We start from the raw sequence: 26,847 nt of genomic DNA on the forward strand, positions 1-26,847 counted from the left end.
TCTTGTCAGCTGGAAAGAGATGTTTCACCAGTAAACTCAGTGCATGATTTGGGTCAATGGGAGGAGGATTGTGCAGTGGAGTAAATCCATGGAGGAAACATGAGGCTTCCCTGAAAAACAGGGAACAATGCTAATCACAGTTTAATCCAACCCTGAATATTTAAAACTTTTGTCTGTACAGGTAGATAAGATGTAAATAGACAGCAGGGGGGGAGGCCGCTTTATAACACATCTTATGCTGAAAGCAAATTGTACTTCCGGTCGTGCTTTTATTTTGAAAAGAAAGAGAGCGCTTCCGGTATGAGCTCGGTGGATTGCGTCCAACAGACGCAACAGGAGAGGGGTACCGTGAAAAACCGAAAAGCGCCGCCGCCTCCGACCAGCCAGCACAACCCCACGCACCGCCCGGGACAACCGGTAAGACTGACGGAGAAAAAGCGCCGTCCGTCCGTCCGTGTGTGTGTGTGTGTGTGTTTGTGTGTCTGCGCTGTTGTTGTTTTTGTTTGTTTTATTTGTTTGTTTTTGTTTATTTTTAAGACTAAACGGCACAGGTTAGCAAAGATGCTGCCTTTAACAGCCACACTTGACCCCGAGCCTCGGCTCGCGCCACGGATGAGACTCTATAGAAAGTGATTGAGCCTCGCGCCCCACGGAGCGTGGAATATCCACGCACTATTTGTTCTTTAAAACACGCATATTTTGGAGAGAGTTCACATTTCTTTTTATCTTCAGAAGGGGAAATATACCTAAAAGTTGTCTGGGGCGTTGGCTATCTGTTTCTGTTACTGTGTGCGTGTGTTAGAGAGAGAGTGAGAGAGAAAGAGATACAGTTACATGCTGACTTAGGGGAGCCTGAAATCTGTTTCCAGTTAGGAAGTCTCCCTCTTTTCGCATTAATGGAACTGTGGAGGCAAAGAAAAAGGTCACAGGTCAATTAAAATTCTATTGCGAGTCATTGTTCCATGTGTGTGTGTGTGTCTGTGTGTGTCTGTGTGTGTGTGTGTGTGATGCAGCGTTGGCTCCATCAGTTCATTATTCAAGGAGCCTTCTTACTAAATTCAGATGCGTGACTGACAACAGAACCTTCTGGAAGTCAACTGCCAAAGCTAAGAGGAAGAAAATGGTATTCGTCGATGACATCATGTTCACCTATGGATATCCGTGCTCCTTTCTTACGGACGTGCATGGATTAGGAGTGTATGAGACTCCAAGGCACAAGGCCGATGATCTGACAGTTGTTCACTGAGTTTTTTGGTTGTTATTTTCCTGCTGTTTTTTTTTCCCAAATGCCAAGAGAAGAATCACCAGAACAAACCACATGTTCTGTGACTCTGTGAATGTTTCATATTTTTAGGAAAGGGGCAGGGGGTTAAACAGGTATCAAGACAACTGATAAAATAGCATGTGTGTGTGATGGAGCAGAAGATCGGAGGGAGTGTGCGAGAAGACTTGGAGAAATGCAAACGGAGCAGATGCAGCCAGAAGTCCGGCGAACATGTGTTTCTTCTTCGCCAAAGATACGATTGTGTTTCTCTTCCCCCTTTAAAGTTAAACCATCAGGGCCCTGTAATCCACTTAGGTAGCAGCAGCCATCTTGTCTTTATAATAAAATGTCTGATGTCATGCCGGCCAATATCCGCCAGTCCTTTTGCTTATCCTGCTTCTTATTAGCTAACTTTTGTAACTATTAGCGTATGAACTTGGAATAAACAATCCGTAAGCTGGTGGTGAGACAAAAGTCACCCAAAAACAAGGACTGAGATTTGCTTGCGGGTTAGCAACCAACTTTCCCGGAAAGATCAACAAAAAAAAATATGCAAAAAAAAAAGAAAAACAAACAAAAAATAAAGTGAAAAAATTGTGCAAAATGACCTGAAATTAAAATAAATATCAGGAAAAAAATGGAAACAAAATACATTTAAAATGTACTATTTGAAAATTAAACTATTATTTTCTCTTTAATGTTGTGATAGATTACTTGTATTAATGTATTAAGAAATAAATATGGTAAAAAAAACCCAAAATGAATAAAAAAATAATAATAATTTAGTGATTTTGACCAGGACAAAATTAACTTAGACACTGTTACTTGAAAAAAGCACGCTCATATGGAGTTTGGGTTAAATGCAGTTTAACTGATTACAGCCCCACGAGGATTCAAACGGAAACAGCATATTAAAAAAAATCGATGAAATTAAAAAAAAAGGAAAAGCGCATGTGATGCCAGACCCCTGGTGCTTGTCCCGCTGCGCATGTCCAAGTACATGTTAAAGAAATTACCATAAACTCAGTGCTTTAAAATACATCAAAAACACTTCATAAAACTTAATGTACTTTGTCTGGCTTGCCATTTCTGTATATAGACCCAAAATGATATAAACTGATGTCTCTCTTTTTTTCCCTCTCCACAAGTGCTACGAAAACAGTGTGTTTGGGGAAAAAAATGGTACGCTATAAGTAACACAGATAAAGATCTTGGGACTTTTATTTTGAAGGACTCCCCCCCCCCCCATATTTGTCATCTTGGTAACGGAATCGAGCCCGGTTGATAACATCAGACCAATGTGGTCGAACTCGGTCTGACCTTTTGGCACCAAATCCCTCTGTTTTTGGCCGCCCTTAAATTTAGAGGTCCTTCGCTGAAAGCTGAAGGGCGACCTGAGCTCGCCCTCTCTGGTTTTATACGACTCAGCTCCAGTTTTTTCCTGTTGCTAACACATGAGGTCAGAGTTGCTGTGTAAGACTAAAACTAATATTTGTCCTAGCTCAGAATTAATATCTATATTTGAGATAAAAAAACAACATCAAAAATGTGGATAGTCCTGTTTGTGTGTATGTTTACATGAAATACATCTTCCAAATCCAGGGATGTGAATAGTGAGGAGTCCCCAGTTTCTAGAAGGTTTTTAGAACCCCTGTACAAGACCACACTGAAGGTTTCAACGCCACATGTAATAACCACTGGATAATACATTCACAGCAATAGTAGAGTAGCCCTTCCGGTATGCAAGAATGGGGGGGGGGGGGTCCTGCACTCAGAAACTGTAACAGATATCCATGGAAATGGGAGTGATTTGAACACCGGGTGAAGCTTTTTCATGTTTTGGCAACTGCTTCGTTCTGAAAGATATTTCACTTTGCAAAGTCTGGTGGGAGCAAATGAGAAAGGAAGCAGCAGCGCACCAACCGGCTGGTGGAGTGCAGGCAGGTAAAGCGGATGCTTCTGGTAAAGCCATCGTGTCTTTCAGCTTTTCACAGCACGACAATCGCGTTCTACACGATTTCGATCTCGAGTATCCCCCGTCTTGTACTCTCTGGAATGTCGCTGGCTTTTGCCAAACAAAACTATCACTTTACCCCGCTGGCTGATGTGGAGCGCAAATGTTTGCTGAGCCCCTGGCTCGGTTTGAATTATCGAGGCATATTTATTGTTTCTATGATAGTACGACCGGAGTGGAGCTGCTGGCGTTGGATCACGATAAGCCGATCCCGACGTCCTCAAAGCTGCTTTAAAAACATTTGCCTATTGACATTAAATTAAAGGATCATGTTTAGTATGAAAGGTGTTGTCTCGTTTCAAACGCTGAGAATTATCAGGGCCTCTCCCACTTATTGTGTTAGTCCTGCAGCCTGCGACTTCTCTGTTTTTGGTCATTTGCAGCTGTTCACAGTAAGAGCAGCAAATGATTGACAGGTCCTGAACAATGTCTGACTGGGTATTATTTTTCCATAGTCTCGATATTTAACTATAGAAATGGATCCCTGACAGCGAGGAATCTATTTTTGAAAGCGCTTGTCTTGATGTTGCAATGCATTATGGGTCATTGAGTTTATCGTGCCATAGATATATGATTGCTTTTTTGTCATACTGGTGGAAGTCAATAGAACGTTTTAAATTATTAAAAATTCTCTCCCAATGTACTTAAAAAGATAAATCATGGCAACCATCGTTACCCTCTGATTTCTAATTCAAGGTTTCCCACGTTTGTTTGGCGACTCTTGGATTCAATGGAAATCATATGAAAAGGCAAATCCAAATGTTTCTTTTTCTCCCAAACTTCTGAAATATTAAAAATTTAATTTGTGTTAGTTTTATATGATAACATAACCCAAATATGTTATACCTGAATATATGGGTGTTGCTCACTTGATATTCCTCAATGATTTTTTTTCTTTTTTGAAGAACAGAGTGCCAGAGTGAGCATTAGCCCTTATTCTGTACATTTAGTTTGGGATTATAATCTGGAGGCATTTGTTAAACGTTTATGACGATATTGTACTTTCCAGTGCATGGAACTATTAAGCGTGTGTACGTGTGTGCGTGTACTTGTGCATACGCGTATCAGGAAGCTGGTAAACTCACCGTTTTCACTGACACTTCCTGTTTCTCAGTTTTACATTCTTCAGGGAGAAGCTCATGCCAGCATGCACAATGGGACACACAGATGGCGGGCACAGGAAGACGTTTAACATACGATCTATTTTGGATCGTCTGCTCGCGTCTTGTTTTGTAGAAAATGTCTTCTTCCTGGTTTTTACATTGCCTCTTTTTAGGGCTTTCTCCTCAATGGTGATGTCATGTCTGTGCGGTACCCTCTGTTTTACTCCGCAGATCTGACCTTTGTTTGGTGTATTTGAACGAGAAACACCAACCAAAATGTTCTGCTTTAAACACATGTTTGCTATCTTTTTAACAACACCAGATGTCTGGTTTTCTCATAAACATCGCCGCAGAGAATGCGGTTTCTCTAATGCGCTTGAATACATCAAACTTTAACATAAAAATGCAGTGACATCACTTTTAAACCAAATGGTGGCAACTTGTTTCGTCTGCGCCTATAGGTAATGCAGTACAGCTGCTACAAGGTCACACTGCTGCTCCTGATGAACCACAGAGACACAAATGTGGCTAAATGTTACACACGAACCCCAGCTAACTGTCCCTGTACTGCTACTAATGTACATTTATTGGTAAGTCAAACAAACTATTTCAACTACACAACTGACTAACTGCGTGTGTGAGACTGGTGTTGACATGAAAAACATCGCTGAACTACAGACCAGCTGCTTACATCAGCACATTGTGCTTCTCTGGAGCGAGGCATGTTTTATGAATTTATACAAGTATTTAGCATAAAGAAAAAACACACGGATTTCATTATTTTTAAGCTGATAGTTTTTTTTTTTTTTCAGTGTCAAATATTGCTGTTGGCTCTGGACCCAAAAATCCGAACGGGCTACTATATTATGTTCAGTCTCGGAATGTTTCTGAGACATGTCTCAGAAATATGAGTTCATGAACAGATTTATGGCCCCTGCAATGTGATTGAAATGCCGAAGGAGCAAAATGTTGCCCTTGGCAGCAGGTGAGGCATCGTCTGTGCTGCGTGACTCAAAGTGATTTCGCCATTTCCCCGGCGATTAGGCGCAATGTTCAGAATTGGCAATGTGAGAGTCAGCAGATGATGTCTACGTGCCGCAGAGTTTTAAGAATCCTAGTCAAGACTTGTAGCAGCACCATCTACGACATGGGTCTGACATCGGTGACGTCAGTGCCTCTGGCCTGTGCAGACACCGACCCGTTTCCTCCCTGCCATTGTTCGTCTCTAATCAGATAACACTTTCTATGATTCCGGTCTCATTATAGTTGCGCTTTGTTTACCCTGTGCAGTATGTTACGGTGCTGTGGCCTGCATGTGCTGCCAGCCTGTACAGGTTTTTGTAGAAAAACACACAACATCCTGAGTCAGAGACGGTGTTGCAAGCAGGCAGGTAGGTTCAGTGCTATCGGGCTTTCTATTTAATCAGGATGCAATTGAAATCTATTTTTCAGCTTCAGGATGCTCGCTGTCATATTTTTGGCCTGGCCTCTGTAGAGCGTAGCACATTTTTCCAACCCCTACTGAGAAAAACAGGAAAATACCACACCAGTTTCACTGTCACCATGTGGAGATGGATGAGAAACCTAACCCAGAGCAGCAAAACATTGGCTGCTGGTTCTCCATTAATGATTGATAAAATAACTGGTTACTAAGAGGATGATGTATGAGCGCTCTATATAATGTCACCCCCCCCCCCCCGTCTCTACCCCAGCAAACTTATTTAATCTTATTTATTCATAATAAACATTGTCACCTTTTAACCCCTGACATTTATCTCATTCAGTAGACAATAGGCTGACTGATGCTGACCTAATTTGTGCAGGCAGGTTTGAGCTGAGAACTCTGGATTTTTTCTGGCTTTAGTTCATTCATTCATTGTTTATACTGCTTATCCTGCGCCAAGGTGTTATTGGGTGAGAGGTGGGGTTCACCCCGGATGAGTCGCAGAGCCATGTATAGGCATACAACCACTTACTTACTAATTCACTTGTCACATAGAGGTAAGCAACCATTCACTCTCTTATTCACGCCAGTACCACTGGTACTGGGCTGGAGACTATTTGTTACCAGGCCACGAGGAAAGAATAAAGTTGTTAAAAATGTAGTGTATTTTGTTTTAATTAGTCCTCTTGGTATTTATTTAGAAACTGCCATTTCTCCCAGCAACTCACTCCTCCACTTGACTCAGTCAAAGGCAAAGGGTTTTTCAGCAAGTACGTCAGCAAGCCAACCCTCGCTAAAATGGCCAGCAAACAAATTACTGGAGAGCTTATTGCTTATTTTGAAAAGGGAGAAAGAGCCAAAGACAAGACCTCAGAAGTCTCTGAGTGTCTGCAAAAAAAGTTGGATTTAAAAGAAAAAAACAAGAATCCTACTTAAACGGGTTCATCAGGACTCACAAGCCCCCACCCTTAGTCTGCAAGATAGTTGTCCAGGATGTATGTGGTCTGTAGCAATAAAAAGGTTGGGGAACTTCTGATAAAGAAACAAACACAAACATCCATTGAGCCAATCATACTGCATGTTTTTAGAAGTGTAGGGGGAAACCATAGAACCTGGAGGAATCCCCAGCAGTCACAGAGAGAACATGCAAACAAGGGACCTTCTTGCTGTGAGGTGGAAGGTTCCCAGTTTGATTCTGGTTTTAGGTCCTAAGGTGAATTTCTCTGTCATTTACCATTTGGAAAGAATTATTTAAAACCCCGTAAAGTCTTGAACCATCACAACCTAAAAGGATAAAAGGCAACACCTTTTATAATATGTATCTTATCAGGTAAAGGTGACAGACACCGCAATCCCATAATCCACTGCCATTCACAGAAGCGGTTCCATTGTACTGTGATAGCGTGCCGCTATCACAGCACAACAGTGGTTAACAGGATATTAGCAAACTCTTAGAGTGACTTCTTAGAGTGCCGCTGTGCCAACATCAGAATCTAGTTCAAACACTTGTTATGCAACACTGACGTCTAAATCTCCTCCTCGTGAGGTTGGGCGTCCACCCTCTCCCACACTTAATGTGGGACTACGAGTTGCCTCTCAGTTAATTTGACACTTTTGGTAAATATAACACGGGAATATTGTCACGTTTCACAACAGGCATTTCATTAATGTTCAGCATAAAAGATGATGATGTTCCTTATTATTCTCTGTCAAGTTGCGAATTGAGTAACCTTTGTTTGAAGTCTATTGCAATGCTGCAGGACATTGCCGATTTTACGTAATTTCAAAACTACAGGATCATGTGGAAAAAAAATCTGAATAGCCAGAAGTCCCTTTTTTCAAATTTATAAATGTTTTATTGTGTTTATCGATATCATATCGTCATATCGTTATTATGTCACCCACATAATTTTTGATGAGATAATTCGACATTTATTTAAAATTTCATTTCGCTTCGTGGATCTGTCATTCTGTCAAGCGTAGTGATTGTGTCCTTAAAATGGGGTGACACGATGGCAGCAGTTAGCGTTTCTGCCTAACAGCAAGGAGATTCCCTAATTCAATTGCAATAGGGGAATTTCGATGTGAAGTCTTAAAACATGCAGTATATTCATTGGAGACCCGAAATTGCCCAGACAAGTGGATGGGTGTATGTCTGTATATAAAGTGTGAATGACAGGGGGAATGGTCTTGTTTATATAATAAAGTGTGAATGAGGAGGTGAATGGTTGTTATTGACTGGCGACCAGTCCAGGGTGAACCCCACCTCTCACTCAATGACAGCTGGGATAGGCAAGCACCCTTGTGACCCTTAGAGCAAGTTAGAGAGGGTAGAGAATAAATGAATGCATGAATGATAGCTAGAAATAGATTAGAATAGACCTAATCTTACAGTCTCCTGCATATTTTCATAGTAGCTTCCCAACAGCCCCTTCCAAATTTAAGGAAACGCCTCACTGATTTTCCGCCAAAGTCAATGTCAAAAGGCCACCACCAATATGGAAATTATCAAGAACCGTTATAAATATTAAGGTGTATTAGTACATGACATGCCATTTTCAGTGAAACTACATAATAGAGAAAGTCCCATAGGGATGTCACTGCTGAAAAACAAATACTTCAGCTACTTGAGAGTTTAGCGAAGTTTCCACCGAAAACCACTGGATCGGGATTTCTGAGCCCTATTCGGGAGCTCATGGTAACGCCTGTCCTGACTGGAAACCACAGCTTCCTTACGAATCTGTCATGGCACGAAGCCAAATCCAGGAGGCGAACACTCGAGCGTGAGGGTTTTTTTTTGTTTTTTTGGGGGGCAATTTCCTAGGGAGTGGTCCTTGGAAGGACCAAGTGTGTGTATGTGTGTGTGTGATTCTGTCAAAGGGGTTTTGGACATTCCAGATCTCACCACATCAGTCATACCAGGCATTCCTTCATGTGTGCACTTCACTGTGCACACGCATGCACACACACTCATGTGCACACACACACACACACACACACTCACACTTACACACACTTCTCACAGCAGTTTAGTAAATTCCGCGCGGTCAGCCATTGTGAACTTGATGTGGGAAATCACTGAGTGAGAGATTTTAGCCATCTCTTCCTCTCTGCATGCCTGCGTGTTCATGGAATCCCAACCCTGCAATTACATCCCTGCGATAGGAGTCATGGAGATAAAGGTGGTGATTTTGGTGCCTTTTTTAAGACGTTTATATGCATATTTTACTTAAGAAACGGTTATTATGGCAGTCAGAAAAAGCTCCTATAAAAATGTTTCTAACATAGTTATAGCTGATTTTCTGGCTTCTGTCTAGAAACTACTTTTAAATAAAAAAAGAAATTAAAATGATGAATATTATGTCATGAAAATTAACCACACTGATATTACAGAGCTTTTAACCATGATAACGTCAACTGTGAGATGAAATCAATATAGTATTGAGAAGAGAGATATTGAGTTGGATTAAAACAAAGAAATATCTAAGCCATTGTTTGGATTAAACATTGGATTAAAACAAAGAAATATCTAAACAATGGCTTAGATATTTGTTCTCAAGGGCTAATTAATCAATCCCCAGCTGTATAACAGAGTCTTAAAACAATATTTAAAACTAAATAAAATAGATTCTGAAATCCCAGTCATCATAAGTTTTCAACACATTACTGTACATTTTCTTAAGGGAAATGTTCTTAGTGCAGAAAAAGTATTTTCTGTCAAAAGATCTGATTGGATAAGATACTTCCTTCTTTATCCTTCCTCTAACCATCTCACCCGACCACACACCGTCACTATCTGCTGCTTATTGCACATACTGAGACACATCCTGTCTTGAATAATATATAATAATAACATGTCCATATGTTAATCTTTTTTACACTTTTCTAATCTGGGATATTCATGAATTACTTAGCATCACTGCACTTTGTATTTTGTTTTTGTATTGTAATAATAATCTGAGCAGCACGGTGGTAAGTGCTTCCGCCTCACAGCATGAAGGTATTTGGTTCAGTTCCGGTAGGTGAGGCCTTTCTGTGTGGATGTTCTACCCGTGGGTTTCCTTCTTTTTCTCTAGTTTCCTCCCACAGTCCAAAAAACATGGAGTTGGTTCATTGCAGACTCCCATTGTGAATGAAAGAATGAATGGCTGCATGTCTCTAAATGACCTGCGAATGCAGGAGCGGATGGTTGTATGTCTCATTTTGACGTGTAAATGTTTGTATGTCTCTGTATATGTTGTGTATACATATTAGCATATCTATGTGAGTATTTGTGCACCACTTTATCCCTTTTATTGCTTTTATTTTTGTTTAATACTGTTTTTTTTGCATATGTCAGCACAGTGTGCTTGAGTGTCGACTAATGTATTATTATATAACATGTGATAGTGAACTCTATTAGACGCATGACTGAGAGAGTGAATGGCTGTATGTCTTCATGTGAAGTTTGAATGAAAGGGTGAATGGTTGAATGTCACAGTACCCCCATGACCCTGAGTGCAGGATAAGTGGTATAGATAATGAATGAATGAATAAATTATCGACACGTCTCATGGTTGAAAGAATAAAGAATAATACAACTCCCAATATAACATACAGGTCCTTGCAAAGCTGATTCTGATCCTCACCTGAACTCTGTGACTCTACAGTGCCCCCGTGAGGGTGGGTCACTTCACTTCTCTTAGATTCTAGCTGCACACAGACTTCTCTGCCGCAAACGTAAAAGCTTTTTATGGATACTTTTTTACAGCAGCTGAGATTCTTAGCCACTCAATAAATTCACTTCATAAGATAGACGGGAGAAGGAAACACCCCGATTGCTCCTGTTTGGTTTTTATTGTGTGTTGCTAAGAAAGTGTAAGTTTTTAGGTATAAAAAGGCTTATCATAAACCACAGTTTATGATATAAACGAACACGTATTTGTATCTTTCATCTCAATTGAAAACTTGCTGGCAGCCTATATTATACACCCTCATCAAAACAGATGTGTCTTATGCCATTCTTTTATGTGTGGTTGTGCCTCTTGTGCTATTTCCTGTAGGTGTGAATCCTCCGAGTGACAATGGCGGACAGCTCGCATTGCTTCTACTGTCGGGAGGATCTTGGCGGTAAGAGGTTTGTTCGTAGTGAGGGAAAGCCGGTGTGTGTCCGCTGTCACACAAAGTTCTGTGCAAACAACTGCGCCGAGTGCCACCGTCCAATCTCCGTGGAATCAAAGGTACGAGACTTGATTTCGGCAGAGTTTTCATCCCCCAGGGACATACCCGTGTGACTTTCTCTGTCCTCTCTTAATTCTGTCAGGAGCTGAGCCACAAGGGCCGCTACTGGCATGAGGAGTGTTTCCGGTGTGCCAAGTGTTACAAGCCCCTGGCCAAGGAGCCCTTCAGCACCAAGGATGACCGCATCATGTGTGGAAAGTGCTGCTCCAAGGAGGATGCGCCGCGTTGTCACGGCTGCTACAAGCCCATACTGGCTGGTAAGACCGACCAAATGCGGCAGAGTGAAAGAGACTGACCAATTTCAAGATGGACATCAAACGTTTCATCTCATTTGCCTCCTCTGCCCTTATTTCTTTGGACACATCGCCCCCTGCAGGTACGGAGAGCGTGGAATACAAGGGGAACTCCTGGCACGATGAGTGCTTTACCTGCTCCAGTTGCAAACGGCCCATTTCATCTCAGAGTTTTCTCTCAAAAGGGAGCGACATTTACTGCAGCCCCTGCTATGAGAAGAAGTTTGCCAAACACTGTGTGAGCTGCAAGAAGGTTTGTTTTATTTTTTCATCTATATTTATATTTATCAATGTAATTATGTTCATTCTTATATTTATTTTTTTATTTTTTTCTAAAGTGATTAATTAATTCATTCCTTTTTTAATTAATGTATTCATTTATTTATTTCTTTATTCATCTATATTTATCAATGCATTTCTTAACATATATTTTTAACTTTATTCTCAGATTTATTTATTTGCGTTGGCTTACAGGGGAATGAAATTATAAATGTATTTATTTATGCATTTATTTATTCATTTTCCTTTGCTGAGATATACAATAATGCTTTCCCGAGATTGAAAAAGGATCAAAGTTTCTATAATGAAATATGTTCAAAGGTTTCTACATACTTACAAATGCATACTTCACCACGCTTCTTGTGTTTCACATTCCAGCCCATAACCTCCGGAGGCGTGAACTACCAGGACCAGCCGTGGCACAGCCACTGTTTCGTGTGCAGCTCCTGCTCGAACCAGCTCGTGGGGACCAGTTTCACCAAGCACCAGGACCAGGTTTTCTGCGTCGACTGCTACAAGAGCACTGTGGCGAAGAAGTGCAGCGGCTGTCAAAATCCCATCACAGGTTGGCAAAGCATCTCTCTGAGTGACGTCACTTTTGCAACATCACAATTCCACTGTGACTTTGTGTGTAGGAGGCCCGTCACGCTCCAAATCGTCTTCTTTCTCCACACGGCAGCTCTCAACTCTCAGGATCAGGGACCCGAACGCAACAGCTGTGCACTCATTAAAGTGTTTGTCTTTTCGAGCCTTTTGGATTTCTGCTCGGCTTCTTTTTCATTTAGCAGTGGGAGGAGTGAATAACTGAACAGCAGTGCCAGACGTTTGGGGATAGGGGCGCGGCCGTAGCAAACTGTGACACAATGCACCTACACAGGGTTTCTTTTATGCTTTACAATAAAGCAATGCGTGCATATTTCTACACTTAGTCGCGAACTTGTGTTAAGTGAGTCGGTGCAGGACCGCACCCGGTCCACACACAACCCTTGGGTCTCATCCGTCTCTGCTTTGCTCCCAGGGTTCGGCAAAGGAGTGAACGTGGTGAAGTACGAGGGCAGCTCCTGGCACGAGTACTGCTTCAACTGCAAGAAATGCTCCCTGAGCCTGTCCAACAAGCGCTTCATAGCCAAGGGGAGGGACATCCTCTGCGCGGACTGCGGCAGCAAGTAGAAAACAGAGAGCTTCGTTGTCGTCGTCGCTGTCCTCCTCCTCCTCATCATCATCCTGTTTTTAAAATCTTTTGACTTGCATCGGTTTTTACTTTGGTTCAAAATGACTCATGTTGTAAAGGCTGCCTTCGGAGCCTGATCACGAGCTTTTCGGAATGTCGAGACTGAAAAGTGGCTTTATGCCCATTGATAGTATTGGCTGATCCTGACACACAAAAACAAACAAACACACACACGCAAACCCAACAAGCTGGTTCGTGCTATGCATGGCAACTCTGGCACCATCGGTCTGTGAGCATGTGTGAATGCAATTCTGTGTAAAGTGCTTTGAAACTGCAAGGCATGAAAGAGCAGAGACCATTTATAAACACACAATCACACACACACACACACACACACACACACACACACACACACACACACACACACACACACACACACACAATATGGCCTGTTAAGGGCCTTGCATCGGAGATCTGCAGCCACTCTGTGGGTGAATGCAATCTAGTGTAAAAACGCTTTAAACCGCAACGTATAAAAGTGCTGAGAGCATTTACACACACACACACATACACACACACACGCACACTCATACATGCATGCACACAACCCAATGTGGCCTGACAAGCGCCATGCATTGCATCTTTGTGTGAGTGTATGAATTGGTGAATGCAATGGTAAAACGCTTTGAAACCATGAGGTGTGAAAGCACTGAGACCATTTATACACACACACACACGTATCCACATACATAACCCAATGTAGTCTGGTTAGCGCCATGCATGGAAGCCCTGGTGCCTTCGGTGTGTGAACTTGTGTGTGAATGAGTGAAAGCACTTTGGTGTAAAGCGATTTGAACCCACCAGGCGTGAAACGGCCATACAAGCTGGGACCATTTGCAAACACACACATACACACACGCACACGTCACTGTTCGATGTGTGTGTTATAGATTTGTGTCAGACAAAATAAAGCCTAAACAGGTGTTTAAACAACATTGTCAGTAGATTTAATCCAGGAATGGCTTGTTGTTGCTAAAGCTTAAACCTCCATCTTCTACTGATAGCAAACAGTTAGCACGCAGGATCATGCATTAACTCTTTTTTTATTTACAGAAAATGGGGATTTGAAATATGAAATATGAAATGTAAATCAAATCAATCAGTCCTGTGCTTGAAAAGTTCACATAAAGTCGTCAATCAAGGAAATTGTTATTGATCTGATCGCAGAGGACCGGCGTCATGTTTCTTCAAGTCACTTTAGTTGGAGATGTTGGAAGTTTCCGAAGTGTTTTTGTTTTTGCATCGTCCAAAAGGCATCAATTATGACCAAAATATACACGTGCTTTCTGTTCTCATTTTTAGGAGATTGATCGCAATCATGCACTCCAAAGGGATCCTACACTTTATGTATTTAACTTTTGAAGCAGCTGCTTGATGCACTTTTCCTTTTTCTATTGAAACCTTTCATGCTGTGAGTTTGGTGTTTGTACATGAACTAGGACATGAGAAGCCTGATGGAACAATTAGCCTGCGTCTATAATCCGGTGTGACATCTATGTCTAAACTGTACTCAGTGCTTTTTGAGCAATAAATAAATAAATGTCGCACACATCTATTTTTTTTTGTTTTTTGTCAATCTTCAAATCAAAATAAAGACAAATTGTCTATTACTTGCTAAAATGAAATGAACTTCTGACAACTTGGGTCTTTTTTTTCTTTAAACGTCAATTGATTGCCTAATAGAAAATTAATCAATAATTTTCCCCTGCGTGCAGGTGCCCGCGCACACACACACACACACACACACACACACACACACACACATGCTGCAATAATACATACATGTGCTGGGGTCTGTTTGCAGAGACAGGCTTGCGGGTCATTGCCATTTCGCTGGAGACTCGTTTATTTCCAGCGGCTGGAAGCAGGATTTACCTTCCCGTCTCTAAGTTGCTTATGAAGTATTTTATCTAATCTGGTAAGTACTTCTTTTCTTTACGGAGGCTTAAAATCAAGATCCTTAAGTGAAACAAAGTGTGACAACGGCACTTTGAAATAAAAAGCAATTCAGACGTGAAATACAATTTGTGAGGATGATCTTATTTTATGAGGCTGTTATTTTTTTTCAAGTATTTTACATAAGCCTATTCATTTAATGAAAAGTACCAGAAACTGTTAACGTCTGTTTTCAGGTCCAGGATGATATTTCTAATTTTTGTGACTCTGTTAAGTAGCGGTACCTATGCAGAGCAGCGAGGTAAGGGGATGTAAATACATTTTATATATGAATTATAGTAGTAAAAATAATATGTATTTATAAGGCTCTTTCAATTGATGTTATATACAATGAGAAGAGATAATAGTAATTAAAATATTAGCAAATGTGTTCACTAAGCAGGAATTCTGTTTATTTTGTATAATATATATATATGTGTGTGTATTCGATATACATATATAAAAACATATACATATATAAAGTGGAGAGAACAAATATTTAATACGCGATGATTTTTTAGCTTTTTGCAAAGCATGTAGAGGTTTGTCGTTTTTATCATAGGTACACTCAGCTGTGAGTGACGGAATCTAAAACAAATATCCAGAAAAACACATTGTATGATTTTTAAGTAATTAATTTGCATTTTAGTGCATGGCATAAATATTTGATCACCTACCAACCAGTAAGAACTGCAGCTCTCATAGACCTATTAGTTATTTAAAAAGCCCCCTCCATTCATTACCTGTATTAATTGCACCAGTTTGAACTTGTTACCTGTATAAGAGATACCTGTCCACACACTCAATCTAGAACTCACTCAGAACTACATGGCTGGACCTGGTCAATGACCCGAAGAGAGCTGGGACTAACTTCTCAAAGAAAACCATTTGTAACACACTACGCCGTCATGCATTAAAAATCTGCAGCGCACGCAAGGTCCCCCCTGCTCAAGCCAGCGCATGTTCAGGCCCGTCTGAAGTTTGTCATCTGGATGATCCAGAGGAGGGATGGAAGAAGGTCATGTGGTCTGGTGAGACAAAAATAGTGCTTTTTGGTCTGAACTCCAATCGCTCTTCTGCAAAGGGGACAGGACAACTGCGACATATTGAGGGGAGGATGGATGGGGCCATGTATCACAACATCTTGGCCAACAACCTCCTTCCCTCAGTAAGAGCCTTGAAGATGGGTCGTGGCCGCGTCTTCAGGCATGACAACGACCCGAAACACACAGCCAGGGCAACCAAGGAATGGCTCCGTAAGAAGCATCTCAAGGTCCTGTAGTGGCCTCGCCAGTCTCCAGAGCTGAACCCAATAGAAAATCTTTGGAGGGAGGTGAAAGTCCATATTGCCCAGCGACTGCCCCGAAACCTGAAGGATCTGGAGAGGATCTGTATGGAGGAGTGGGCCAGAATCCGTGCTGCAGTGTGTGCAAGCCTGGTCAAGAACTACAGGAAACATCTGATCTCTGATATTGTCAACAAAAGCTTCTGTACCAAATATTAAGTTCTTACTGCAATTCTTACTGGTTGGTAGGTGATCAAATACTTGTGTCATGCAAATAAATTACTTTTTTTTTTTTTTTTTGTTTTATATTCTGTCCCTCACAGTACCTATAATCAAAATAAGAGTACCTATGATAAAAATTACAGACCTCTACATGCTTTGCAAGTGGGAAAAGCTGAAAAATCAGCAGTGTATCAAATACTTGTTCTCCCCACTGTATACAGTACATGTATATATATATATATATATAAATAATGCTTTTAATTTTGTTTATTTTTCTATATTTTACAATCATATCACCAAGCGGTAGGTTTTAAAAAGTCCTGCAACGGAGGTCAACTGAGTCAATATTTCCTCATTATATTGTAAATATATGAATATATGAATAAGAGGTCTCGAGGAAGACCAAAGAGAAGATTTATGGACGTAGTGAGAGAGGATATGAAAGTAGTTGGTGTGAGAGAGGAGGATACAGAGAATAGGGTTAGATGGAGAAAGTTGACTCGCTGTGGCCATCCCTGACGGGAAAAAGCCGAAAGAAGAAGAATCTTTACAACATAGTTTCCTGTTCTAAGTATCAGTGGATTTCTCCTTCTCTACAGATTACTTGTCATCATTTTTGTTTTCGATTAGGGAAAGGTAACTGTAAAATGAAAATCGAGTCATTTACTGTAAAGTTAGTTGATAGATAAAAATAAAGTCAATGAAAAGCCTCAGTCAACATGGTAAATAAGTGTTTTACTCCGGCCAGGGGCCCCCTGTGCTGTGTGCTGGCGTTTCTTGTATTGTTGTCATTATTCGTTTTTTGGGGCTGGGGGTCCCTGTCAGCCTCCTCGCCCAGCCTTTGGGGGAAGGTGGCGGACTTCTCTTTCAGGTGCAGCCACTGGCGACTAAAGCCCCATGTCTCTATCCCGGCCCTGCGGGAGTTCACCGTTTGCCTCAGCGTACAAATCGAGGTGAATATCTGTAACTGCCGCGATGGGAAGATTGACAGACGTTTCAAATAACTGTTTCATACCCCACTCCCACCCCTCTCTCTTCAGGCCTTGAAAGGCTTGCCGTGGACCGCCTTCATGTACCGGCGCCCCGCTGAGCGGTGCGCCGAGCTCGGCCTCGGAGGCAAGAGGGGTCGCTTGGCGGTGTGGTGGTTCGGGGCGGAGTGGATGACCCCGCCAGTCAGCCTCTGGCCGGCACGGTGGCACTCGCTGTGTCTGACCGGGTCGCGTACCAGGGACGGACCCGCCCTGTACGTCAACGGCACCCTAATGGAGATGACAGGTGGGCCCCCCAACACCTGCGGCTTCAGGAAGATGCAAAGTCCATGATTCAGTACACTCACCGTATGAATATATGTGTATCAATATATACTTCATTCCCAATAAAGCCCTCCCTTCTTCTTTTCTAGCTCATTTCAACACGTGCATTCCCGTTTCTACCTCTTGCTGCAAACTCTCCCCGAACGGGACGCTCACCCTTGGCGCCGCACACGTCCTGGTGAACGGGAACATCCAGGTCAATCCGTTGATGCGTCTGCCGGGCAAGCTGTCGCTGTTTCGACTGTGGGGGCGCGAGTACGGTCCGCGGGAGTTGACGTCGCTGAAATGCACGGAGGGCCAACTGGTGAAGTGGGAGAGGGACGATTGGGACATGCAGTTCTGCGTCGCTGTCCCTGATCCTGGCCTGCAGTGTGGTGAGTCAGAGGAAAACACCTCTCCATTCCCATAAAGCATGTTTTAGATAATACATTTAGATTCAAAGGGTAAAAAAACAAATCAAGAAAAAAAGAACAACACTGCGACGGTCTGGCAGCTCCACAGAGCATTTTACAGCTCCTTCCTCCTCGGCGGACGCCATGGTTACCCTCATTCATAGCCCGTGTCCTTGGATTAAATATCGACCCCCTTTGTTTATGGCGAGCAAATATGGAAGTCCGTTCAGTCGTAAATAAAATCAGAATGGAAGGAGATTCTCACATCTGGATTGGGTCACATCAAATTGGGTCGTATCAAATTACAAAATTTTCCAAGCTAAATTATAGAAATAGGGTAGAAACACATTGCTTCTTTATGTTCAACGACGAAGAAAAAGAGAAATTATGACAAAAACAATCTAACAAGGCTCAACCCCTGTTTAATTGTATTAGATGGCTCTTTGAAACGTGCATTATTTTCTTTTTCCCCACAGAATGGTCTCTCTATGAAGTGCAGCTGATATTTACCATCTTACGGTGGGATGGGAAAAACACAGAGCTATACATGGCCAGAGACATCGCACACATGTGGGTAAGACCTGGATTCACACTCACACACACACACACACACACATGGGCCTGGACTGCGGATGGATCTATATTATGCACGTGGCTGCCTTGTGTTTGATGGTAATAGATCAAGCTGCACTCCGTCAGTCACAATGAACCCTATTAAATGGATAAATGGTAGAAAACCCACTGGAGCAGAAGAACATCTGCTGACCTGCAGTCATTCTTGTTATTTGTGTCAGAACCTACTAAATGCTTGCCTTTCCCGTGCACAGCGCTTACATATATTCATTCATTCATTCTTTTTTTATCTTTAATGCTTGTCCTTATCCTAGCTGTCATCTGGCAAGAGGTGGAGGACATACAACCATTCACTGTGTCATTCACATGACATATAGACATATGACCATTCACTCTCATTTGCATGTCAAATAAACCCCTTAAACGATTAACTCTCTCTTTCATACCATACTCATACCTTGATCTCTAGGCAATTTAGGGTCTCCAATTAGCCTACATTATTATTATTATTATTCTTATTATTATTCTTATTACATTTAAAATTATTATTATTATTATTATTATTATTATTATTATTATTATTATTATTATTATTATCATTAGTATCATTATTATCATAATAATAATAATAATGATCATAATTATCATTATGATCATTATTATTATTGTTGTTGTTGTTGTTTTTGGTTTTGTGTTTCTTGTTGTTGTTGTTGTTGTTGTTGTTGTTGTTTTATGTTACCTTTGTAGATCCTGATCACATCACAGCTCCCACGACTTTTGACGGAGCTGCTGTTTTTCCGATTCAGTAACTGTCAGTGATGGTGACGTGTCGGTGCTTTTGTTGTCTGTAGCTCAGGAAGGTGCTGCTGACTGACATATATCTACACAGAGTGTCCGTGTTCCACACGTACAGGTAAAGGTTTGGTTTTTGACAAGTCCTCTAAAATCACGGCGCGTGACAGATGACACCGCCAAGAACTGATTCTTCTTGTTTTACATAGATCCGACACAGAAGCCACTTTTCTAAAAGCCTATAAAGACATGCCGGTAAGAAACATTATTGACTTATGAGCGACGACCTGGTCGGTAACATGATCAGTAATTGCATGAAAATGAATAATATCAGAATGCCAGTTCATTTCATTCATAATATTAATATACAAAATGGAACAATGTTATGTTCAATGCGATTTAATGTGATGCAAAAAGGAAATGCGGGTTAATATCAAATATCTAGTAATTTGATGTGTCTTTTATTCCTCAGGAGCGATGGGTTCCGCTCAATGCTGACAGGTAACTGAGTACAGTCTGGTACAATTGCTTGTATGCCCAAAATTTCCATTAATAGTAAGTTTATGAAAAAAAAATTAAAAGAAAGTGAATGATATGTTTCATATGACATGTATATGACAGAGTGAATGTTTTTATGCCTCTATGTGACATGTGGATGAAAGAATGAACGGTAGTATGTCTCCATGTGGCGCATGAATGAGAGAGTAAATTGATTTAATGTCTCTATATGATGTGTGAATGCGAGAATTCATGTTTTTTTTTTTTATATATCTCTTTATGATGTGTAGGCCCCAGCACCCCATGAGTGCAGGTTAAGCACTTAAATGAATGAATGTATGAACTAATGATAACTGAGAAGATGGTGAAAGAGAACAAATGGACCTGATTTTTATCTGTCTTGCAGGTTCAACTGCTTGGTGTATATGAGTGTTATCCCGGGTCTGGATGTGGCCTTGGTGCAGAGCCGGGTCCACACAGCTCTCAGGCATTATTACCGCAACCCCAACAGCCCGCTCTTGCTGAGGGCAGACCCTGATAATATTCGCACCACACCCATCGGTAGGGAAACCATCCCGATGGCATTGAGAGGAATAAATCCAAGATTTGTGTTTGTTTTTATTATTTTTCTGTTTCCAGAAAGGTTCTCCGCCGTCACCCTTGCCCCGCCCGATGTGATAACGGCACCCACCTCCGTCAAAAGCACCGTCTTTACAACCACCTTTCCGGCTGCGGACACGTCTCAGACAACAACCGTTGAATTCAGCACGACCGCAGCAGCTACACTCCAGCCCTTCACGCACGACAGCCTGAATGTCTCCGGTCTGTCACCAGACACACACACACGCACACACACACACACACACAGACATACACATGTACACACGTAGCATGACAAGGGCGTTGGTGTCATCTTTGTGTGAGCCTGTGTGTGAATGGGTGAATCCAATCTCGTGTAAAATGCTTTGAAATTGCAATGTGTGAAAGTGCTGAAAGCATTTACACACACACGCAAATACATGCACACAACCCAATGTGGTCTGGTTAGCACCATGCATGGCGGCTCTGGTGCCTTCGGTGTGTGAGCATGTCTGTGAATGAATAAAAGATTCTTTGCAAATGCCCCCGAAGGATTAGTCATTGTTAAGTTCCCGCTCTTTATGGCTCTGCTTCGCAGTTCTGTATTTTGAGGTTCAAGTCAACGTGTCCATCACGGGAGACTATGAGGCCCTGCACGTTCTCTCCACCTGGGTAGGCGTCGTGAAGCACGCGTTATTTTCACATTCACGGATGGAAATCTCTGATCCCACCCTGTCCTTCGCCCACCGCAGCTCAACACCAGCCTGCCTGATGACATGATGCTAGTGCTCGACCTCCAGCTGCTCCCCAAAGCAAGAAGGTGACAGGCGCAAACATGTCGCCGTGCTTTCCAGCAACGTACTGACAGATTGAAAGAAATATTTAACCGAGACATGAATCTCACTTGCAGGTCTGACTCCACTTTGCAGACCCAGCTCTCCTCTTCTGAAGTAAGTCAGGCTTGAAGCTTCTTTCAGTTTGTTTTGAATGTATTAATTAATCCTAAACTGGTTTTACTCTTTCTTTTATTATACTAACCCCTACCATCTATTGTTTTGCAGGAATATGTTCATAAAGTAACAAGGTATGGAGCTCTGCAACAACTCATTAGAAATGACAAAGGTAAACATATGATACAAAAAAGAACAAGAAGAAAAAGGCTCCTCATCATGCGAGTTTATTGTTTGGCTTCGTGCTATGTTCAATAATTCAAGTTTGTAAAAACACCTAAGGAGCTGTCAATGGAATGTGTAATACCTTTGTTATTGTCTACAGGGAGAGCTGCATCTTCCAGGTTCAGGTCATGATGATACCGACGGATACGCAGGAAATGGAGGAGCGGATACGTACCCTCCTGCTGATGCCTTACAATGATGGCTCCATTTCCATAGCAACCGAGGGCGTACAAATAAGTCGCATAAGTGAGGTTCACACTCGGAGGAAGCTACAATGGCATGAAATTGAAAAGAATCACGCCATGTTTTTACTTTTATTCGTTTCTATGATTTTTTTTTCGCAAGTGATTTTCAGGTGCACTGCAGAAACCCACCACACGCAGAGGGGTCTGTTCCAGTGGCCCGTCACCTCAGGGGGGAAAAACGCTACTTTGCCGTGTCCCAAAAACGCCCAGCGCTACGCCACCAGACACTGGTGAGAACTCACACGCTTGATACAGGAACCTGACCACTGCAGAGTTCATAACCCTAATTACTATCCTTTATTTTTCTCATCATATTCTGTATCAAATAGTTTGTTTGTAATGTTACAGAATAGTAATAACATGGGTTATCAGCATTAGAATCAGAATGAAAATAATTTCATCCCCATGGGGGGAAGTTGCTCTTTGTTACAGCGGCTCCTACTCACAAAAGTACTAATAAAAAATATAAGCATCCATATGAAAAAAACAAAACAAAAATAAAACTCAATATAATCAGTTATTTACAAGTATATGTGTATGATTTTGATACAGTGTTTGATTTAGGTTATTGCACAGAAGGAAATTATTGCACATGATGATTCCAGCGACAACCAACTGACACAGTGTCCGACACTCGGAGTGAAGATTTTTTGAGTCAGTTTGATGGTCACAGGCAGGAATGATTTCCTCCGGCACTCTGCGGTGTCATCAGTTTGGTGCTGAAAGAATGCCTGTATCTTACCAGCACCTCATGGACATGGTGTTGAAGATGACCTTCACTTTGTGAAGCTTTCTCCTCTCAGACACAACTGTCAGAGGATCAGCCTGTTGGCATCCACTATCCTCAGCCTGCTGCCCCAGGACACCATAGCGTAGAAGATAGCACGGGCTACCAGAAACTCAAAGAACAGTCTGGGCATGGTACAGATGTTAAAGGAGCTGCCTCAGAAAGGAGGTAGCTCTGCCTCTTCTTGTAGAGGAGGTCGGTGTTCTTCCCCTAGTCAATACTCCTAGACATATGTAGTCATCCACGTCAGGGTCCTCAGGTCCACCGACATATTCCTTGGCTGTAGAATCTGTAATGTGCAGAAACTGAGGCCCGTGGTGTGTTTGACACACAGACTGTCCATTACAGATTGTCATGTGCTGACGTCTTGTCCAGCAAAAAGTGCCTAGTCTCATCAACTCCTTCATATAGTTAAATTAAACTGATAATTGAATTTCAGTGTCTGATCAGCCGGGTCACTTGTAACAGCCTAATTTTATTCATCCACGTAGACACGGTCAGGACGATCCACTGACGTTCCAATTAAGCAATATCGAATTATCTGCCTTCCGTTTCATTGATTTATGAATCCCCATTCATGGAAACGCCCCCCATACTGTGAATATTGAAATGCTTGATTGATTTTCTCCATGAAAAAACCCCAAATAGCCTTTAATAGTTAACCTGTCACCTGTCGACCACCTGGCACATATTGACATTATCGCTACCCGGTGGACAATTTCCTTTGAATTCCACTTCCTCTAGACATGATTTTACACACTGGTAAACATGAACAGCGAGCGGCGTCCGCATCTGTTGGTTTATATTTGCATTGTAGCTGCTTCACCTCGGCGTGTGTGACAATATTTATCAGTTTCTTCACATGAGCGCCGCCGCAATAAAAGCATGAATCTGGGGCGCGTCTGTCAATAATGAGTGGAGCCGATCGATCACGCCCGTCTCTTGTCCTACACAGGGCGGGTTTACATCTGCGTCGGTCAGATATTTACAGCCACATAAGCGGTAAACTGAAAGGAATCTTAGGTGAATCAACATGAAATCTAAGAATATTTCCACTATTGCAAAAGGCGGAAAGAAAAAACATGCAAATTTAGGTTATTTTTAGGGGAACTCCCACACACACACACATTTTTCTATGAAGGAAATGACGAGTGTATATCCATGTATCTTATAGTAAGCTGTGTCTGAGTACCAAGTGGATGGCGCCGGATTTACAAGACTGTCCTCTGCTGGTGGAAACCATCCCTGACCTCGACCACATTGAGGTCATTTCAGGTCAGTTGAATCGAACTTGAATCCTCCTGTGTTGCATTTCATCTTTTACAAAGTCAAGCCCAGACGTTTTTTTTTTTTGGATAACGGCAAATCACAACACACTTGTCCCGTGACGCCTGAGCAGGTCCCAACACAGCGTCCCACCCGTCCGTGAGCGACCACACAGAAAAACTACCTTGAACAGATCCCAGCTCGATGTGGATGGCCTTCTGCCTCGACTAGTTGGGGTAGAAAGACCGAGTGAGAGAGGACAGTATGATGGTTAGGCGGCACGGGCACAAATTATCTCGAACAAATGATCATAACAGAAGCGCTAACAGCTGACATGATAAAATAATAGCTTTAATATGCATGAAATTAAAATAATGGTGGACGCCTAGCAGGACTGTTGGAGTAGATCAACACACACTCCAGTGGGACCTGTGAAATGAGAGAGCCTGGTTCTTATCATACTCAAAAAGTAACAAGAGAATAGATTTATCCAAGAATAAGAGGCGGGATTCATGAGGATATTCAGAGCATCGATGAAAACGATGGGAATGTCACATAAAACAGTCCAATGTGTCCACAATTGTTATCACACAGTTGTATCCTCTATCTGCAGAGAATGCGCAGGAGGTGGTGGAGATGATTGAGGATTTAGTGAGCAAACAATCCAAGCTCAGCAGCCAGGAGCTGGTCACGGTGCTCGACAAGCTGCTGGACATCGTCACCCACTGCGAGGTCACTCCCGCCCTGGGCCAGGCCCTGATCAACGTCATCTCCAGCATCCTGGGGTCGGACAGCGACCTCCTGCCTTTCACCAACACGTAAGGCCAGAGGCCACCTGGAGTCCGATTCGACCTTGGCTGCCTCGGTTCTCATCCGTGTCTACCCCTCACCTCCTCCCGCAGTATTTTGAACATCACGGAGGCGGTGGGAGACAGGATGGTGGGCTTCCAGGGCTCATCCACTCTGGTTGCTCCGGACATTGCCATTTCGGTGGTCGATGTGGTTCCTGAGCATTTTGCCACTTTGACTTTCGGAGTGTCGTCTGACCGAACGGGGTCAAAACCTGAGGTGAGATTTAAAGATTTATGACCCTCCCCACATTCACATTAACCTTTACTATACTCTTATTTACCTGGTTAGCATCTCCCCCCGCCGCATAGATTCAGTACCGGATACCTTAGAACATATACAACGTTCAGGCGTCATAGTAGGGGTTGAAATAAATGAAAAACTTTCATGGATAAATCACACAAACGCAGCACTGCAGAGTAACGCTGCAAGTTGCAATTGTGTGTTGATATGAAATGGACAAAGCGAGATGCTGAATGCATGCTTTGTGCCGGAGATGCAGAGAATGATGCTATGGTTGCTGAGCCAATCAGAGCACGGGATGCAGCCACCCTAGAAAATAATTGAAATGATAAACATATAAAAATACATTTATACTGCAACCACCAGTGATATGGTGAAAACTTGGCGATATGAAATCTGATAAAAACATTTAAAATTTGTGAGACCAGAATATGGCGAGGGACTAACATACATCGAACCCATGAAAGAAAATCAAGATAACCTGTTGTCAAAACGAGACAGTGAATGTTAAGTTAAATTATGTATTTAGCAACATATGAAATTAACCTGCAACAATATACTGTAAAACTAAGAAATGCACCATAATCTCTAGGGTCTCTTCTAGTGAGACGTTTAATGCCGCAATCATTAAGGCTATCAAAATATTTAAAATGTAAACTTTATTGGAAGCCATTGTGTCATGATCTACTTGCTACGACATTATATATGTAATAACGGGGTCATGAACTTTTGTCACATGTGGGTATCGGAAACGAGTTGGCTCAGAAAACGAGTTGCATCCTCTGCGGGGGGAAGTTGGGGGTTTTTGTTTTCTACAAACTGACAAACATTTTTTTAAGCAGAGTCGCTAATACCAGTTAATTCCGTTACTTAATAACAGGGGAGAATGACTCACGTCTGCTGTCACGGATGGTGGAAGACACCCGTTATTAAGAGAAAATATTCAAATAAGTCTGTCACTCAGCCTGTTTCCAGTGTATTGTTAAGCCCGGGTGAGCGATCGGATCGTTTGTTTATTCAAACCCTTTGTTTTGGAGGTAATACGACTCATAATTACGCAGCTGAGACCAGACGGAATGGACGTCTTTTCATTTAGCAAGACAAAGGGAAGGAAAATTGACTCGTGTGGGCAATATGTCAGCCGGCGCACATTTCTGCCAAATTTTTTATTCCTAAATCCCTTAATGGGACAAAAAATGACATATTATATACGCCTCACTGTCATTTCACAAGCAATCTAAGAATAATTTAGCACTTAAGAGGTTTCCTGCCTCCTTTCTGTGTTGCAGATATTTATTAACAAGAGTCCCGTCAACGGCACGGTGGCCTTCATCTCCCTGCCGCCTGTCCTACAGCACAGTTTCCCGCAGAACAGCTCGTCGAGGATTCAGTTTCAATTCTACGGCATCCCGCAGCTCTTCAAGGTGACCTTTTTCCCCTCGGAAATTTGTCCGACACAAGCAAATACAATCCACTCTTCAATTATAGGAAATATTTAATAAACGCAGTGGTGGTGATGATGTCCTATCTCTAAATAAAATACATTTATGTATCGCAGAGCAGTCAAAAGGGGCAGATCCTCTACAGTTTTGTGGTGTCGGCCAGTGTCACCAATGCCAGCTCTCCAGTCCAAGACCTGGAGGAGGATGTTCAAGTCAGACTCCGGCATCTTAAACCAATCAGTGTAGGCGAAGATGGCTGATTGTGGCTATGTTGCGCAAAAAAACAAAGAAAAAATATTATTATTATTATTGTTATTATTATTATTGTTCACTTAGGATGTGACCAAGCTTTCATCCTGATGGTATTTCTCTAAAGTAATTATTAACAATAATAACAATTTTC

General features: G+C 42.1%; 2 protein-coding genes across 3 annotated transcripts; both read left to right on the top strand.

Moving 5' to 3' along the window:
- Positions 1–359: 359 nt before the first annotated feature.
- LOC147216876 (four and a half LIM domains protein 1-like) lies at positions 360–14,403 on the top strand. 2 transcript variants are annotated; one of them, XM_086177019.1, is made up of 6 exons: positions 360–417; positions 10,868–11,044; positions 11,128–11,302; positions 11,422–11,591; positions 11,996–12,182; positions 12,636–14,403. In XM_086177019.1, the coding sequence occupies exons 2-6, from the start codon at positions 10,889–10,891 to the stop codon at positions 12,785–12,787; spliced, it is 840 nt and encodes a 279-aa protein (XP_086033145.1). In that variant the 5' UTR covers positions 360–417; positions 10,868–10,888; the 3' UTR covers positions 12,788–14,403. The 2 variants fall into 2 exon arrangements, with proteins under 2 accessions (XP_086033145.1, XP_086033146.1); XM_086177020.1 differs by lacking the exon at positions 360–417 and adding an exon at positions 10,425–10,487.
- A 2,606-nt stretch (positions 14,404–17,009) lies between these two features.
- LOC147216877 (uncharacterized) lies at positions 17,010–26,704 on the top strand. Its single transcript, XM_086176624.1, has 17 exons — positions 17,010–17,052; positions 17,116–17,243; positions 17,331–17,565; positions 17,693–17,977; positions 18,472–18,569; positions 19,420–19,481; positions 20,265–20,419; positions 20,498–20,680; positions 21,036–21,109; positions 21,190–21,257; positions 21,713–21,858; positions 21,979–22,087; positions 23,819–23,919; positions 24,524–24,728; positions 24,813–24,978; positions 26,292–26,426; positions 26,561–26,704. The coding sequence occupies exons 1-17, from the start codon at positions 17,010–17,012 to the stop codon at positions 26,702–26,704; spliced, it is 2,337 nt and encodes a 778-aa protein (XP_086032750.1).
- The last annotated feature ends 143 nt before the right edge of the window (positions 26,705–26,847 follow it).

The sequence above is a fragment of the Fistularia commersonii genome, chromosome 29 (genome assembly GCF_037954325.1).
Source record: "Fistularia commersonii isolate RoL2024-O1a breed Wild chromosome 29, RoL_Fcom_v1.0, whole genome shotgun sequence".
Classification (NCBI taxonomy): Eukaryota; Metazoa; Chordata; class Actinopteri; order Syngnathiformes; family Fistulariidae; genus Fistularia; species Fistularia commersonii.